Source organism: Pangasianodon hypophthalmus, chromosome 18, assembly GCF_027358585.1.
Source record: "Pangasianodon hypophthalmus isolate fPanHyp1 chromosome 18, fPanHyp1.pri, whole genome shotgun sequence".
NCBI classification, from domain to species: Eukaryota; Metazoa; Chordata; class Actinopteri; order Siluriformes; family Pangasiidae; genus Pangasianodon; species Pangasianodon hypophthalmus.
Genome location: NC_069727.1, coordinates 2,668,471 through 2,684,788, shown reverse-complemented (window position 1 = coordinate 2,684,788; position 16,318 = coordinate 2,668,471). Strand labels below are relative to the sequence as shown.

Sequence of the window (16,318 nt, the reverse complement as noted above, 5' to 3'; positions counted from 1 at the left end):
AGTCAGTTCAGTTACAGGACGTTTCATCTGTCGCTCCTCGAGGTGATGGAGTTTAGTGATGAACTGATTGAATCTAAACATTCTCTCCTTGTTCCTTCTTTATAGAGTGATGGAATAATGAATGATGGATGAGTGATGGAGGAATGAAGAGGGATGAATGATGCAGTGATGGAATGAATCTAAACATTCTCTCATCGCTCCTTCTCCTTGTTTATTTATAGAGTATTGGAGTGACGTAGTGATGAGAAGAATGGAGTGATATAGAGGAACAAGTGATGTCATGAGAGTGATGGAATAGAGGAGTGTAAAAGGAGTACTTCTCCTTGTTTATTTGTAAAGTGATGAAGTGATGGAGAGGAACAAGTAATGGAGCGATGGAATGATGGAGAGGAATGAGTGATGGAGTGATGTAGAGGAATGAGTCATGTAGAGGAATGAGTGATGGAGGGATGTCGAGGACTGAGTGATGGAGTGATGTAGAGGAATGAGTGATGGAGTGATGTAGAGGAATGAGTGATGGAGTGATGTAGAGAAATGAGTGATGGAGTGATGAAGAGGAATGAGTGATGGAGTGATGTAGAGGAACGAGTGATGGAGTGATGTAGAGGAATGAGTGATGGAGTGATGTAGAGAAATGAGTGATGGAGTGATGAAGAGGAATGAGTGATGGAGTGATGTAGAAGAACGAGTGATGGAGTGATGTCGAGGAATGATGTAGAGGAATGAGTGATGGAGTGATGTAGAAGAATGAGTGATGGAGTGATGTCAAGGAATGATGTAGAGGAATGAGTGATGGAGTGATGTAGAAGAATGAGTGATGGAGTGATGTAGAAGAATGAGCGATGGAATGATGTAGAGGAATGAGTGATGGAGTGATGTAGAAGAATGAATGATGGAGTGATGTAGAAGAATGAGCGATGGAATGATGTAGAGGACTGAGTGATGGAGTGATTAAGAGGAATGAGTGATGGAGTGATGTAGAGGAACGAGTGATGGAGTGATGTCGAGGAATGAGTGATGGAGTGATGTAGAGGAACGAGTGATGGAGTGATGTCGAGGAATGAGTGATGGAGTGATGTAGAGGAATGAATGATGTAGAGGAATGAGTGATGGAGTGATGTCGAGGAATGAGTGATGGAGTGATGTAGAGGAACGAGTGATGGAGTGATGTAGAGGAATGAGTGATGGAGTGATGTAGAGGAACGAGTGATGGAGTGATGTCGAGGAATGAGTGATGGAGTGATGTAGAGGAATGAATGATGTTGAGGAATGAGTGATGGAGTGATGTCGAGGACTGAGTGATGGAGTGATGTAGAGGAATGAGTGATGGAGTGATGTAGAGGAATGAGTGATGGAGTGATGTCGAGGACTGAGTGATGGAGTGATGTAGAGGAATGAGTGATGGAGTGATGTAGAGGAATGAGTGATGGAGTGATGTAGAGGAATGAGTCATGTCGAGGAATGAGTGATGGAGTGATGTAGAGGAATGAGTGATGGAGTGATGTCGAGGACTGAGTGATGGAGTGATGTAGAGGAATGAGTGATGGAGTGATGTAGAGGAATGAGTGATGGAGTGATGTCGAGGAATGAGTGATGGAGTGATGTTGAGGAATGAGTGATGGAGTGATGTAGAGGAATGAGTGATGGAGTGATGTCGAGGAATGAGTGATGGAGTGATGTAGAGGAATGAGTCATGTCGAGGAATGAGTGATGGAGTGATGTAGAGGAATGAGTGATGGAGTGATGTAGAGGAATGAGTGATGGAGTGATGTAGTAATGGAGTGATGTAATGATGGAGCGATTGAAACTAAACATTCTCTTACTCTTTCTCCTCTTTTATTTATAGAGACGCACCGAGTGGGACGTATAGGCGAGGAGACGTGGTTGCTAGGCAACATCAATCAGACGGGCTACTTCAGGGTGAACTACGACCTCCACAACTGGAGACTCCTGATCCAGCAGCTGATGCTCAACCCCACAGTACGCAGCTCCTCTTTTCCCTCTCCTTCTCTTCCTCATTTGTGTGTAAATCCAGCTGCTGCTCTCCTTCACCCTCACTGCTCACTTTCACTTCTCATAAACCTCCTGTCTCATCTCTATCTGCTTCTCTCTCTCTCCGTTTCATTCTTCCTCCATTCATTCCTCCTGTCCTGCCTGTCCTGTGTCCTGTACGACCCTCTCTTACTGATGAACCTGTGTGTGTGTGTGTGTGTGTGTGTGTGTGTGTGACACTGCAGATCATCTCTGTGGGGAATCGTGCTGGTCTGGTGGACGACGTCTTCAGCCTGGCCAGGTGGGTTTAGTGAGGACCTTCTCACACTCTGTGCAGTCTCAGTGAGTGGAAAGCAGCTTCAGGACTGATGGACGCTGCTCTGCTCCTTCCCCCGAGCCTCCAGCCTGAGGGGAGGAGTGAAGAAAAACACACACTGACGCTCATGTGGAAACGAGGCCCGGGGCCAAGCTGCAGCTCCACACGGTGCTGAAAGAGAAAAAGAGAAACAGAGAGAAAGAGACGAATGGAGGAGTGCAGGGATGCTTTACTCTGTTCTGGTCTCTTGATCTCTCTATTTCAGTGAGAGCATCCTGCATAGTTCAGTCTTTAGCTCCGCCCACCAGCTGACTGTCTGTGACAAAGAGAGATATTAAGGAACGAGTGATGGAGGGATGGAGAGGGGCAAGTGCTGGAGAGAGGAGAGGGATGAGTGATGCAGTGATGGCATGATGGAGATGGATGTGTGATGAAGGGATGGTGTGATAGAGAGGGAAGAGTTATGGAGTGTTGGAGAGGGAAGAGTGATGGATGGATGAAGAGCGACAGTGATGGATTGATAGAGTGAAGGAGAGGAACGAGTGGTGGAGAAATGGAGTGATGGAATAATAGAAAACTGTATGAAGTTTTGCTAATGCTAATATACTTTCCTGAAATAATTCTTAAATCATTAGCAAGCTAAAGTGATCTGATTTTTTTCACTTTCGACTCTCTCTCTCTCTCTCTCTCTCTCTCTCTCTTTCTCTCTCTCTGTGTCTCTCTGTCTTCTTCTCTCTATTTATTTTTTGAATGATTTTTGTGTAGGAAAAGCAAAACAGCATTAGAGTTCCTCCTTTAACCAAATTAGCCATGTAGTAGCCTTATTCACGCTGGATTAGTTTTATCTGGGAATTACTGTGAATTTAATCCTGTCTGAAAAAGTCATAATTCTGAAGGAAATTATCGTCTGTAATTCTCCAAACACACAGAGCTTCCTCAATAATAATAATAATAATAATAATAATAACAAGAATAATAATAATAATAATGATCCTGTTGAAATTACATCAATAAAACAAACCTCCTCTGATCCAAACGAATCCTGCTCAAACAGTGTTTATGCGCTGGACTGAACCATTTCCCTCTCTACAGGGGTGTTTTGTAAATGTAAATTTCAGTCTCTCAGCCTATTTATTCTACTAACGTGAGTTTATTTAATGACCAGAAAACGTATAATTAGAGATTGAAACACACCGCTGTGACCCTCCCGCCCCGAACCACACCTTCTCTAAACCTCACTGCTCATAGACTTTAATTCTCCAGAGCATCATTAATCCCTTCAGGAGCAGCAACTGTCCTCTCTTTCACACCTCCACCTTCCTCCTTCCTACCTAACGAGTACAGGACATGAGGAAGCAGTTCATATAAAGGAAGTGAAAGACGAACACTAAGGTGTGTGAGTGTGTTTGAAAGAGGTAACGAGGCTGAGGCTGAGGTTGAGGAACTGTATCAGAGGGACAGAAGTGATGTCTCCTGTGGAGTTGAAGAAGAAAACTGAATCTGTGAAAACATTCCTGCTGTTAAGTAAGTTGTGTAGTTTATTCGTATGCTAAAGGCACCATCATGTTTACTGACGACATTTTTCCCATTTCGCCAGCGCTTTTCCACTTCCTGCCAACAAACAAACGGCAGAAGCCAGATGTGGCCAGATGTGTTTTTCTTCACCACTCTGCAGCTCAGCTCCAGCGTAAATCATTCAGAAATGGAGAGCCTCGTACACCGCTGTGTGTGTCATGCTGGGACAGATAGCAGTTTAACATGTGCACACACACACACACACACAGTGGTGGTGTTGTGTAAAACAGACACCAGGCCACAGCTCCTCCCCGACTTTAATCATTCAATCGACTGAATAGAGAAGAACAGCGAACCCTGGATAGATTCCAATCACACAGAGCTGAGCACTGAACCCTGAGGAACTCCTCTCCTTCAGAACAAAGCCTCCATTTCATTCCCTCCTCATTTTATTTATTTATACTCTTATAAGGCAAAAGAATAAAAGCTGAGAATAAACCTTTAAGCGTGAGGTTGTAGGAGGTTGTTGTTCGGATCTCTCGGCTTGTTTTGCTGGTTTATTCCGTTGCAGAAGAAGATTAATCCGTCTCTTTGCTGTGTTTGGAGGGAATATTACCAGTGTGTGTTATTAAAGCTCTCAGCTGCACCTCTCCTCATGTTTAATGCTGGTTATGGACTTGACATGATGTGTGTGTGAGTGTGAATATTCAGACAAGCCCGTTGTTGTTGTTGTTGTTGTTCATCACACACTCATGTACTTTTGTGTAAATTAAATGTGATAATGAAAAGTTGCAGGTATGAATCACAGTAGAAGCCCCTCGAGCGTGAGCACCTGATTAAATACTTCTGCAGCTCCGGGGAAATTTCCTCCCACTTCAGTAACGACGTTTAACACAATTTCATTTAATTAATTTTATGCTTCAGTGAGGAGGAGAACACTTGCTGTCAGTTCGGCTTTGTTGTGTGTTTTAGATCAGATTTTAACATTTCTGTGATGAGTTTATCTTCACGGGTGCATGTGTGTGTGTGTGTTTAACAGAAACAGGTTTGAGGAGTTTATTAGATTCGCTTTAGTGAACAACGAGGATTCTTTTGTCATTTACGCTCACTCTGATGACACGACTTAATGAACGTCTTCAAACTCTGCAAATCTTTAATGAGGAAATAATTACAAGGCAATTCAGGAGTTAATGATTCTTTATTCAGGAAGTCAGGAGCTCAGTTCAAATGATTTTTAATGCGTTACACACACGCAAACTCACACACGTATACACACTTCCTCACGTTGGTCTCACCAGGTAGGAAAGGTAAATAATTCAGAAATGATTGGACGAACAGATAGAAACATTAGAAATCCAGCTCAGGGTCAGAGATTGTGCCTCCTTGTGCTGAAAGCTGCACAAAATCCTGTTAAAGTTTAATATGTTTCTGCATTTCAATGATTTTTTTTACTCCTCTGAGACCTGAAACATTTTCATTTTCCCGTCTCTAACACACGTGACTCAGCTCAATGCCTCGTAAATGAGCTGATGAGTTCAGTCGTGTTTGTTAGAGCTGAAGTCACTGCAATGTGCAGAACATCGTGTCTCCAGTAATCAGGAGCTGAATGTCTTTGTCACGTCCACCCTGATCCTGTCCCCGCTGACCAAATCACACTTCTGTCCCTGCTCATCCTTCACTGTTATTATAAAGAAATAAGTGAAGACTGAACAGACGAGTTTGGAGAATAAATCCCTCTAAACGGATCCGCTGAGTGAACGGGACAGAACTTTACTAAGTAGTGAACATGAGAAAACATTAAACACTTTATACAGGAGAACATTCACTTCTTCTTTAATACAATACGGCTTTAAAGTAATGGTTTTATCATCTGCCTTTCAAGTTTATGGTGTATTGAGGGATTCTGGGTAATTAATGTTCAACAACAGCAGGATTTATTTGACGTCTTTGAAGCTCAGACACACACACACTCTTTCTCTCTCTCTCTCTCTCTCTCTCTCTCCCAGAACTACTGCACCTCTAATCTCATTTATCATTAAGTTATAAAAACACACACTTTATTGTACTTTTATTCAAAAACTAAACTCAAAAATCATTCTGCATGACTCCACTTTGTTTTGTGATGATGCAGGTTTTTCATAGATGATTAACTCAGAGAGAAAAAACGGTTTATTCTTCTTCATTATGTTCAGTAATTAATAAAAAATATTCACTCATTAAAGAACAAAACTGAATCTCTGAGAATATAATTACTGTGATTATCTGAGCCGTGTAGTTTATTCGTATTCTAAAGGCACCGTCATGTTTACGGACCATGTGGAGATTGCAGAGTGGACTGACTTCCTCACACAACATAAAAACAGAAACTTTTATGAGTCATTAATCTGAGTATTTGGCGTATTGTGTTGATTTTTTTATTAGAACAGTTGGAGTGTGTATGAGTGCTTATGGGTTTTTGTTGGATTGTGTGATTTTAATCAATATCCACTTAATTAGATAGTGATGGTTTATTTGCCCAGAATTATAATTGAGCCAGAATGTAGAAAATAACTGACAGTTTACATCTGTGTGCTGTAGGAAGTGATTATCTCTGAGCTTTGTGAACTTTATTCTCCTCACAGATAAACTGTGACTCAGACGTAGTGGGTTATGAAATGGTATCAGCACAGGTGAAAGAATCTTCCTGTCTCTATCAATAAAGGAATGATGCTAATACGACTTCTAACCTAGTGGAGATGTTACTAGCCAGCTAGCTGGAGTGAGCAGGTGGAGGTGTGTTAGCTAACTGTGTGGAGGTGTGATAAGGAGACACTTATCTAGCTAAACTGAAGATGATGTGAAGTTGCTGGTGGACTCAGACTTTTGGACTCGACTGTACATCATGGTAATGTAGCCCTGTTGCTAATCAGCTGAACAAACTCCTGCTGCTCCAGTGAGAAAGTCTGAAGCTTTTCCGCCTGCGGTGTGCTACACGACCTCCTGCTTCCTCCTCAGTGGGAGTTCAGAGTCTCTGAAAAGCCTGAGGCTGTGGAGAGCTGGAGCTCAGATGGATGGAAGAGACATAGTGACTGATCCAAGTGTCCAAATGCTGTGTCTGGATTGTATCAAGCTCAAAGAGGCAGTGAAACATTCCCTCAGGTTTGATCTGCTGCTCTTAGTGACACTCAATGGGGTTTGAGCTTTACCTTTAGTGCTGCACCTTTCATTCTCTGATCCTCTGATGTTTTATAGATTTATGCAGAGTGAACACGATGGCAGTCTCACATGAGAAGCTGCTTTCTGTCACTGTGATTCTCCTTTAAAGCTTCATACACGACTATAAACCTCCATTAAAGAGTGTTATGGCGTAAATACTGACAAAACACAAGCTCTTTTTGTGAACGTTCAAACAGTCATATGTCTGTCAGCAAAGAAGCCGAGCATGAAATGATCCTGTCAGGACAAAACAGCAACCATTTTGTTCTTTTATCGTTGAAGGGAGAGAGACGTGTCACAGTCAGTGCAGTCGTGTTCATGTTTTTTATAGCCGTGTATTTACATCGTAGCTATATGAAGGGTCGTTCCATTACTGTTAATCTTCTTTAAACCTTCTCTCTGTCTCTGTGCAGAGCCGGCTATCTCCCTCAGAACCTCCCACTGCAGATCATCTGTTATCTGTCCAAGGAGGATGACTTCCTGCCCTGGCATGCTGCGAGCAGAGCGCTGTACCAGCTGGACAAACTGCTGGACCGTACTGAGGACTACAGCCTCTTTAGTGTAGGTGAAGCTCCATCCATCCCTCTGAACCTTTATACTGATCTGAGATCAGCCTCTTTAGTGTAGGTGAAGCTCCATCCGTCCCTCTGAACCTTTATACTGATCTGAGATCAGCCTCTTTAGTGTAGGTGAAGCTCCATCCGTCCCTCTGAACCTTTATACTGATCTGAGATCAGCCTCTTTAGTGTAGGTGAAGCTCCATCCGTCCCTCTGAACCTTTATACTGATCTGAGATCAGCCTCTTTAGTGTAAGTGAAGCTCCATCAGTCCCTCTGAACCTTTATACTGATCTGAGATCAGCCTCTTTAGTGTAGGTGAAGCTCCATCCGTCCCTCTGAACCTTTATACTGATCTGAGATCAGCCTCTTTAGTGTAGGTGAAGCTCCATCAGTCCCTCTGAACCTTTATACTGATCTGAGATCAGCCTCTTTAGTGTAGGTGAAGCTCCATCCATCCCTCTGAACCTTTATACTGATCTGAGATCAGCCTCTTTAGTGTAGGTGAAGCTCCATCCGTCCCTCTGAACCTTTATACTGATCTGAGATCAGCCTCTTTAGTGTAGGTGAAGCTCCATCCGTCCCTCTGAACCTTTATACTGATCTGAGATCAGCCTCTTTAGTGTAGGTGAAGCTCCATCCGTCCCTCTGAACCTTTATACTGATCTGAGATCAGCCTCTTTAGTGTAGGTGAAGCTCCATCAGTCCCTCTGAACCTTTATACTGATCTGAGATCAGCCTCTTTAGTGTAGGTGAAGCTCCATCAGTCCCTCTGAACCTTTATACTGATCTGAGATCAGCCTCTTTAGTGTAGGTGAAGCTCCATCAGTCCCTCTGAACCTTTATACTGATCTGAGATCAGCCTCTTTAGTGTAGGTGAAGCTCCATCCATCCCTCTGAACCTTTATACTGATCTGAGATCAGCCTCTTTAGTGTAGGTGAAGCTCCATCTGTGTGTGTTTGTGTGTGTGTGTGTGTGTGTGTGTGTGTGTGTTTATTCCAGTTGAATTGCCTCATATCAGGATCTAATTGTAATATAATTTTAATTGTTCCCTCGTCTCAGTGAAAGAGCATGAAGGAGATGAGTGGCGCTAAATTAGCCATAACATTACCTGCTGCGACACACACACACACACACATACACACAAAATATAATTTGTGTGTGTGTATGTGTGTGTGTCACAGCAGGTAATGTTGTGACACACACACATACACACACACAAAATATAATTTGTGCATTTGATAACAAACAGCTTCGTTTGTCCTTGCTGCTGATTAATGTATGTGTGTGTGTGTGTGTGTGTGTGTGTGTGTGTTTGTGTGTGTGTTGTGTGCTCTGTAATCAGAGTTATGTGTTGAAGCAGGTGGAACTGAAGTATCATAAGCTGGACTGGCCAAGGGTGAAAGCAGGCGACTCCTTCAAGCAGGCCACCTATCATACCAAGTGAGTGTGTGTGCGTGTGTGTGTGTGACATCACTGTTAAAAATGAGACAGTTTTGCATCTCTTTTCCACCATTGCTTCTATTTCTCCTTCAACTTATCACCTCCATTATTTCCTCCTTCTCTTCCTCCTTTATTTCCTCCTTCTCTTCCTCCTTCACTTCCTCCTTTATTTCCTCCTTCAGTGAGCTCCAGAGGGAGGTGATCATGTTGGCCTGTAGTTTTGGGAATAAACACTGTCACCGGCAGGCCATGTCACTCGTCTCCGAGTGGATCTCCAGCAACAAGAACAGGTACAGACACACACACACACACACACACACACACACACACACACACACAATAGCTCTTAAACCTCACCATCAGTTAAGTATAATTTCACTGATTACCACAAAACCTGTGATGTGGCATATTATTGTGTGTGTGTGTGTGTGTGTAGAGACAGAGAGAGGAGAGAGAGTGTGTGTTTTAGCATTAAAGCAGCTGCACTGGGACTGATGCTTCATGTCGATGGTGTGTGTGTTTAAAGTTTGAGATCTGATCAATGAATCTCACTCAGGAATCACACACACTAAACACACACACTCTCACTCTGTCCCTGCTGTCTGCCACGTCTCCATGGCAACACCTGTTTGTTCATCTAATAGCTTTTTCCCTGAACATCCTCATAAACACACAGTGTTTTACACACACACGCACACACAAACTGTAATGAGGAAAACAGATCTTAAGGGATTGTGTTAGAGACACATGAGACTCTGTTAGAAATGAGCTCCGTGTTGAACTCCTGATAAAATCTACAATTTATCACTGAACACGTCACTGCTGAGTTTTTTCATTAGCGCGTCTCTGTGTAAAGTCGTGAGCTGCTGTTGCAGTCATCCATGTTTGTCCTCCACCACGGCGTGTCCTCCTGCGTCCTTCTGCAGCAGAAAATAAAATAAAAAGCACTGATTCAGGATTTAATAAAGAGCTGCAGCTAAAATCCATAAATTCCCATAAATTCCATCACTGAATCTTCCTCCAATTCCCTCTTTCACTTCCTCCTTCACTTCCTCAGTCATTCTTTCCTGAATTTCTTCCTTCATTATCTCCCTCATTCTCTTCCTCATTCTCTCCTTCACTTCTTCCTTAACTTCCTCCCTCACCTTCTCCTTCACTTCCTCCCTCATTTTATTCCTTATTCCCTCCTTCACTTCTTCAAGTCAAATCAAGTGGGTTTTTATTGCCGTTCTTCTATATAGCTTGTATACACTGGAATGAAATGTTGTATCTCCAGGTCCATGGTGCAACACAGAACAGTAGGCAAGACTACATATAGTGCAATACACAACAGCGTGAGACAAGTGCAGGACAATAAATACACAGAACAGAACAATAGATGCACAGGACAATAAAAACACAGGGCAATAAATACACAGAATATGGTCTGTAAACTGCAAACTATTTGTATAAGTATAGCAGAAATATTGGCAGCAGAAACGAATTTCATAATAAAAGTGTCTGATGCAGCTTTGTGAAGTGCAGGTGTGCAATGTTTTTGAGTCATACTGGGTTAGATGTTTGACTAGCCCAGGTGAGCACTGGGAGACAGCAGGGTGGTGAGTTATCTGACTGCCTCAGGGAAGAAACTGTTGCAGAGTCTGCTGGTGGTGGCACGGATGCTCCTGTACCTTCTGCCAGATGGCAGGAGTGTGAAGAGTCCATCAGAGGGATGAGAGGGGTCATCCTCGTTACTGGTGACTTTGCGGATACAACCGTTGTTGTACGAGGTGTCAATGGTGGGTAGAGAGACTCTGATGATCTTTTCAGCTGTTCTTGCAATTTGCTAGAGGGCCTTGTGGTCGGAGGCTGTGCAGTTCCCGCACCACATGGTAAGACAGCTGGTCAGGACGCTCTCTATCATCCCTCTGTAGAAGGTAGTGAGGATGAGAGATGGGAGTTTGGCTCTCTTCAGCCTCTGTAGGAAGTGGAGGCACTGCTGGGCCTTCTTGGCTAGGCAGGTGGTGTTAAGAGTCCAGGAGAGGTCCTCTGTCATGTGCTTGGAGCTTTTGACTCTCTCCACAGTTGTTCTGTTGATGTGCAGTGGTCTACCTGAGTTCTCCTGAAGTCAACAATCATCTCTTTAGTGTTATCAACATTAAGTGATAGATTGTTGTCTCTACACCATTCTGTGAGCTGGTTCACCTCCACTCTGTACACTGACTCATTGTTGCTGATCAGGCCCACAACTGTAGTGTCATCTGCAAATTTGATGATGTGATTTGAACTGTACTTTGCAGAACATTCATGAGTCAGCAGAGTAAACAGGAGGTGGAGTTTCTGATCCTGAAGGACTGGGGTCTCCCAGTCAAAAAGTCCAGAATCCAGTTGCAGACCCAGCAGGCTCAGCTTTGTTATCAGTTTCTGAGGAATGACTGTGTTGAATGCAGAATTTAAGTCTATGAACAGCATCTTTACATAGTTGCCCTTTTTGTCTGGATGGGTCAGAGATAGGTTGTTGGTAGCAGATATGGCATCCTCTGTTGAGCAGTTGGATCTAGTAGATCTATTGTGGTGGGAAGACTGCTTTTATCTGTTTCATGACTAGCCGCACAAAGCACTTCATAATGATAGGTATGAGTGCAACCAGCAGGTAGCCATTCAGGCAGGACACAGGTGGTCGTCTTGAAGCACACTGGGGCAAATGCTTGTATCAGGGAAATGCTGAAGATGTCTGTGAGGACATCTACAAGCTGATCAGCACATTCCCTGAGCCCTCGGCAAGGTATGTTGTCAGGTCCTGCAGCTTTCCATGGGTTAACTCAGGGCAGAGTCTTCCTGGTGTCTACTGCAGACAGACGAATTACTTGGTCAGTGGGAGTTATATTGGGAGATATTCCAGTCTGTGTGTTCAAAGCAGTCCGGAAGTGCTGAGCTGGCTCCCTCAGACTGTTTCACAACCAGTCTGGCACATTTCCGAAGTGGTCTTTATGCTGGGATTATCATAACAGAGATGTGGTCTGAGCAGCCGAGGTGGGGGCGGGGTGCAGCTTTGTAAGCACAGTGAATGTGAATGTTTGTGTAAAACATTCAATTCTTTAAATTCCTCCTTCGCTTTCTCCCTCATTCTCTCCTTTTGTTCCCCCCCATCCTCTCCTTCTCTTCCTCCCTCATTCTCTCCTTCTCTTCCTCCCTCATTCTCTCCTTCACTTCCTCCCTCATCTTCTCCTTCTCTTCCTCCCTCATCTTCTCCTTCTCTTCCTCCACCATTCTCCACCTTATTCTGTTTCACTTCATTCTTTCCTTCTTCTTTCTCTTCCTCCTTCTTTTCCTTCTCTCTGTCCTGCATCCTCTCCTCCTTTTCCTCCACCATTCTCCTCCTTATTTTCTCCTCCACTTCATCATTTGCTTCTTCTTTCTCTTCCTCCCTCATTCTCTCCTTTTCATCCTCCATCATCCTCTCCTTCTCTTTCTCCCATATTCTCTCCTTCTCTTCGTCCCTCATTCTCTCCTTATCTTCCTCCCTCATCCTGTCCTTCACTTCCTCGCTCATTCTCTTGTTTTGTTCCTCCCTCATCCTCTCCTTCTCTTCCTCCTTCATCCTCTCCTTCTCTTGCTCCCTCATTCTCTCCTTTTCCTCCCTCATTCTGTCCTTTTGTTCCTCCCTCATCCTTTCCTTCTCTTCCTCCCTCATTCTGTCCTTTTGTTCCTCCCTCATTCTCTCCTTCTCTTCCTCCTTCATTCTCTCCTTCACTTCCTCCCTCAGTGATTTTCATCTTAGCTCTCAGTGAAGGATTTTTTTACGTTGAGGCTGAAACTCATCGAGGTTCTTCTGCAGTAATGTGCGATGATAAAAGCTGGATTTCCTGCAGGAGCACAAACGATAGTGTGTTTACTTTTTCTCCCGTCAGAGCTGCAGACGCGACCATGTTGTTCTTCATGTTTGTTTCCAGAGTGATTACAGCCGCAGTCTCCCAGATTCTCTCTGTCCATAACCGTGTGTCTGACGGAAACTCCACAATGAGCTTCTCTCTTCTGTGTAAAGTAAAGAGCTGAAATGTGCTAAAAGGCAGCAGCTGAACAGCTGAACATCACGACTCGCCATTTTAGAGATGCGATGAAAAATGTTTCAATTTTCCCCTGAAATTGAGGCGAGTCGAGGAGACGAGGCTCAGGAGGATGAGACACGACTATTGAATGAGATTGTGCTTGGCACACTGTAACCATAGCAACACTATTACCGGTCCTAGCTAGTATCAGCTAACTAACTAGCCTAGCTTGGTCTCTGGATTAGATTTATTATTATCAGTAACTGAGATTAAATAAAGCTTTAAATCTATTGTCTAACTAACAAGTCTAAGTTTTTGACACCATCCTCCATTTTGTTTTACTCGCTTGTCCCCCAGCTTGCGATCTGATTGGTTTTTTTTACTTGCATGCTAACAGCTAAAATACAACAGTGTATTAACTCAGTGTTGTGAGTCTCTGTAAATGAGCTGCTACTATAGAAACGATAACGTATTAGAACGAAATCATCGTGAAATCATCGTGAAAGCATCATGTCGTATTGATGTAGTAACCTAAGCCCCGCCCCCCCGCAGGATTCCCCCCAACATACGTGACGTGGTGTACTGCACGGGCGTGTCTCTGATGGACGAGGACGTGTGGGAGTTCATGTGGATGAAGTTTCACTCCTCCACCGCCGTCTCGGAGAAGAAGGTCCTGCTGGAGGCCCTGACCTGCAGCGACAACACCTTCCTGCTCCACAGGTTCTTATTTCTCTTCTCACATCTCATCATGACGTTCCAGTTTTCCTGAGGTCCTGCTTCGCTCCAGAGGAACAGATACGAGGATCTGATTTCACGCAGAAATAGATTTTTAATAAAAAAACTCAGCTCAGGATTAGCAAGAAGCACCACGGAATATTAACAAGCGGTCTTTTATAGTCTTCAGACTGTAACGTGTGCTCTTTCACTGAAAATAAATCTACATGTGGAAATGAATGAGAAATATTTTATAGGTGTGTAAAAATAATAATCTCACGCGATCACACGTCTCAACACAGCAGAGTTGACTGAGAAGTGAAAACCGCGTTAGCGATTAGCATAAGGCTTAAAGCTAATAAATGGAGGAAAGATGCAGAAGCAGCTGCACTGTGATGGTGTGTTGTTCTGAGTGTCACACAGCTGGAAGGAAAACAGGAAGAAATCTATTAACTACATGTACGTGTTAATTAAAAAAGACTAGTGTGTCTGTGTCACAGTGTGTTATCACACGGTGTTAGCAGCTCCAGCTAGAACGTGTCACATGAAGGAGAAGGCAGTAAAAAAAGACATATTTGAACAGTGTTAGTGCTGTTAGCATCGAGCCTGTGTGTGTGTGTGTGTGTGTAGGTGTTTATTCGCTCCTGAATTGTCACACACGTTCCATCAGAGCTAACGTGTGAACAAAATCCCGTATTCTAGCGACTGTAAAATCACCTGCTTGTTTTTTACAGACTGCTGAACGCGTCTCTAAACTCGGACCTGGTGCCGGATCAAGACGTGATCGACGTCATCATCCACGTCGGCCGCAACCCACACGCACGCCATCTAGCCTGGAGATATTTCAGGGAGAAGTGGGACGAGCTGAACTCCAGGTGTGTGTGTGTGTGTGTGTGTGTGTGTGTGTGTGTGTGTGTGTGTGTGTGTGAGCTTTATTGTGACTGACTCTCCTCCTGTGCAGGTTCGGCGAGGCTTTATTTCTAAACTCCAAATTAATCAGCGGAGTGACGGAGTTCCTCAACACACAGAGAGAACTCGATGAGGTGAGGATGAAGCTAACACACACACACACACACACACACACACACACACACACAACTTGTATCACAGTTGTACTAACAGCTACCTCTCCAGCCTTTAGTTCACCATGAGGCAGAAATCTGCTGCGGTTTTCCACAGAGGTGCGATCTCACTTCACCTTTCACACGTTTTCTTAAAGAGACAGAGACGTGTGAGCCGAGACTTTACAGCCTTTTACACTTTCAGCACTAATGGAAGACGGAAAAGGCTTTGCAATTAAAGCACTAATGCTAAAACAATTATACACACACACACACACACACCCGATACAGTGCGGAGGCCGAGGCCACGTTCACATTCACGTCTCGTTCTTCACTCTCACCATGCTTTAATGGTTTTGTCAGTAATTAATGAAGTGATTATCAGGAGAAATGAAGCTGGTTTAAGGACGTAACGTATTTTATCTCCTGACCCCAGTTTCAGGATGTTGTTAAAATTAGCTGAGACGCTTCCTTCCTCCTTTTTTCTGTCCTCAGCTGAAGGACTTCATCCAGACGAGCGCTGCTGGAGGTTCTGCGTCTGCGTTCTCCCGAGCGCTGGAGGTCGTCCAGGCCAACGTGAAATGGCACGAGCTTTACAGAGAGAGCTTCTTCCAGTGGCTGAGGAAATCCAGCGACGGCTAAAGATCCAGCTGCTGCTGATGTGTTAGCGTGGAGCCTCCGTCACACGTTTATAGCCCATTAACCAGGAGACGAGAGAAGAGGACGAGAGCAGACGTGATTTTACACCCTGATCACCTGGAAACATGGAGCCTTCTGTTTCCTCCCCGAACAGGAACCAGCAGGACCAAGAGGAAGTGGACATGAGTGTGTGTGTGTGTGTGTGTGTGTGTGTGAGACTGCAAGTGGACTCACTGATCAATGGTGCATGAAGTGCTTTATCTAGAGTGACACTGAGATTAAAAACTTCAAATTGAGTGTGTGTGTGCATGTTTGTGTGTGCGTGTAGGTTTGTCTGTGTGTGCATGTGCGTGAATGCATGTGTCCATGTGTGTCTGAGTGTGTGTGTAAGCTTGTATGCATTTGTGTATGTGCATGTGGGTGTGATTTTGTGTTTGTATGTGTAATTGAGTGTGTGTCTGTGTGTGTGTGTGTGTGTGTGTGTGTGTGTGTGGAGAATAAGAATCTTATTTTTATAATAAATCTACAGTCTGTAACAAAGTAACCGTCGTGTTGTAGTTTTTGGAGTTGATCTGGTTATGTAACAACCCACACACACACACTCACACACACACACACACACACACACATGAGCTACACCACCCAGACATGACATTTACAGTGGACTAGCCATTTCTTATTTTTTTAATATATAAATAAGGTTTAATCATTGTCAGATTGCTGTGGTGGAAGAGGAATAAAACACTTATGGATGTTCTGTTGTAGGAAAATAATCAGCATCTGAGGGCTTAACAGTAACTCCACTTCGTCACCCCACCCTGTCGTTGATTATTTTCCTCTACCAGCACCACACGCAG

General features: G+C 43.9%; 1 protein-coding gene across 2 annotated transcripts in view; it reads left to right on the top strand.

Annotated features, from left to right (window-relative positions):
* The window catches only part of LOC113525245 (thyrotropin-releasing hormone-degrading ectoenzyme-like), a 55,389-nt gene extending 39,396 nt beyond the window's left edge, over positions 1–15,993 (top strand). The window contains exons 12-20 of one of the 2 annotated variants that reach the window (XM_053241849.1): positions 1,847–1,980; positions 2,238–2,293; positions 7,432–7,579; positions 8,922–9,019; positions 9,202–9,309; positions 13,600–13,767; positions 14,496–14,636; positions 14,723–14,804; positions 15,318–15,990. In XM_053241849.1, coding sequence (XP_053097824.1) covers positions 1,847–1,980; positions 2,238–2,293; positions 7,432–7,579; positions 8,922–9,019; positions 9,202–9,309; positions 13,600–13,767; positions 14,496–14,636; positions 14,723–14,804; positions 15,318–15,464 — 1,082 coding nt within the window. In that variant the 3' untranslated portion in view covers positions 15,465–15,990. Of the gene's footprint in view, positions 1–1,846; positions 1,981–2,237; positions 2,294–7,431; positions 7,580–8,921; positions 9,020–9,201; positions 9,310–13,599; positions 13,768–14,495; positions 14,637–14,722; positions 14,805–15,317 lie in introns of both variants that reach the window. The other variant, XM_053241850.1, reaches the window with a different exon arrangement.
* The last annotated feature ends 325 nt before the right edge of the window (positions 15,994–16,318 follow it).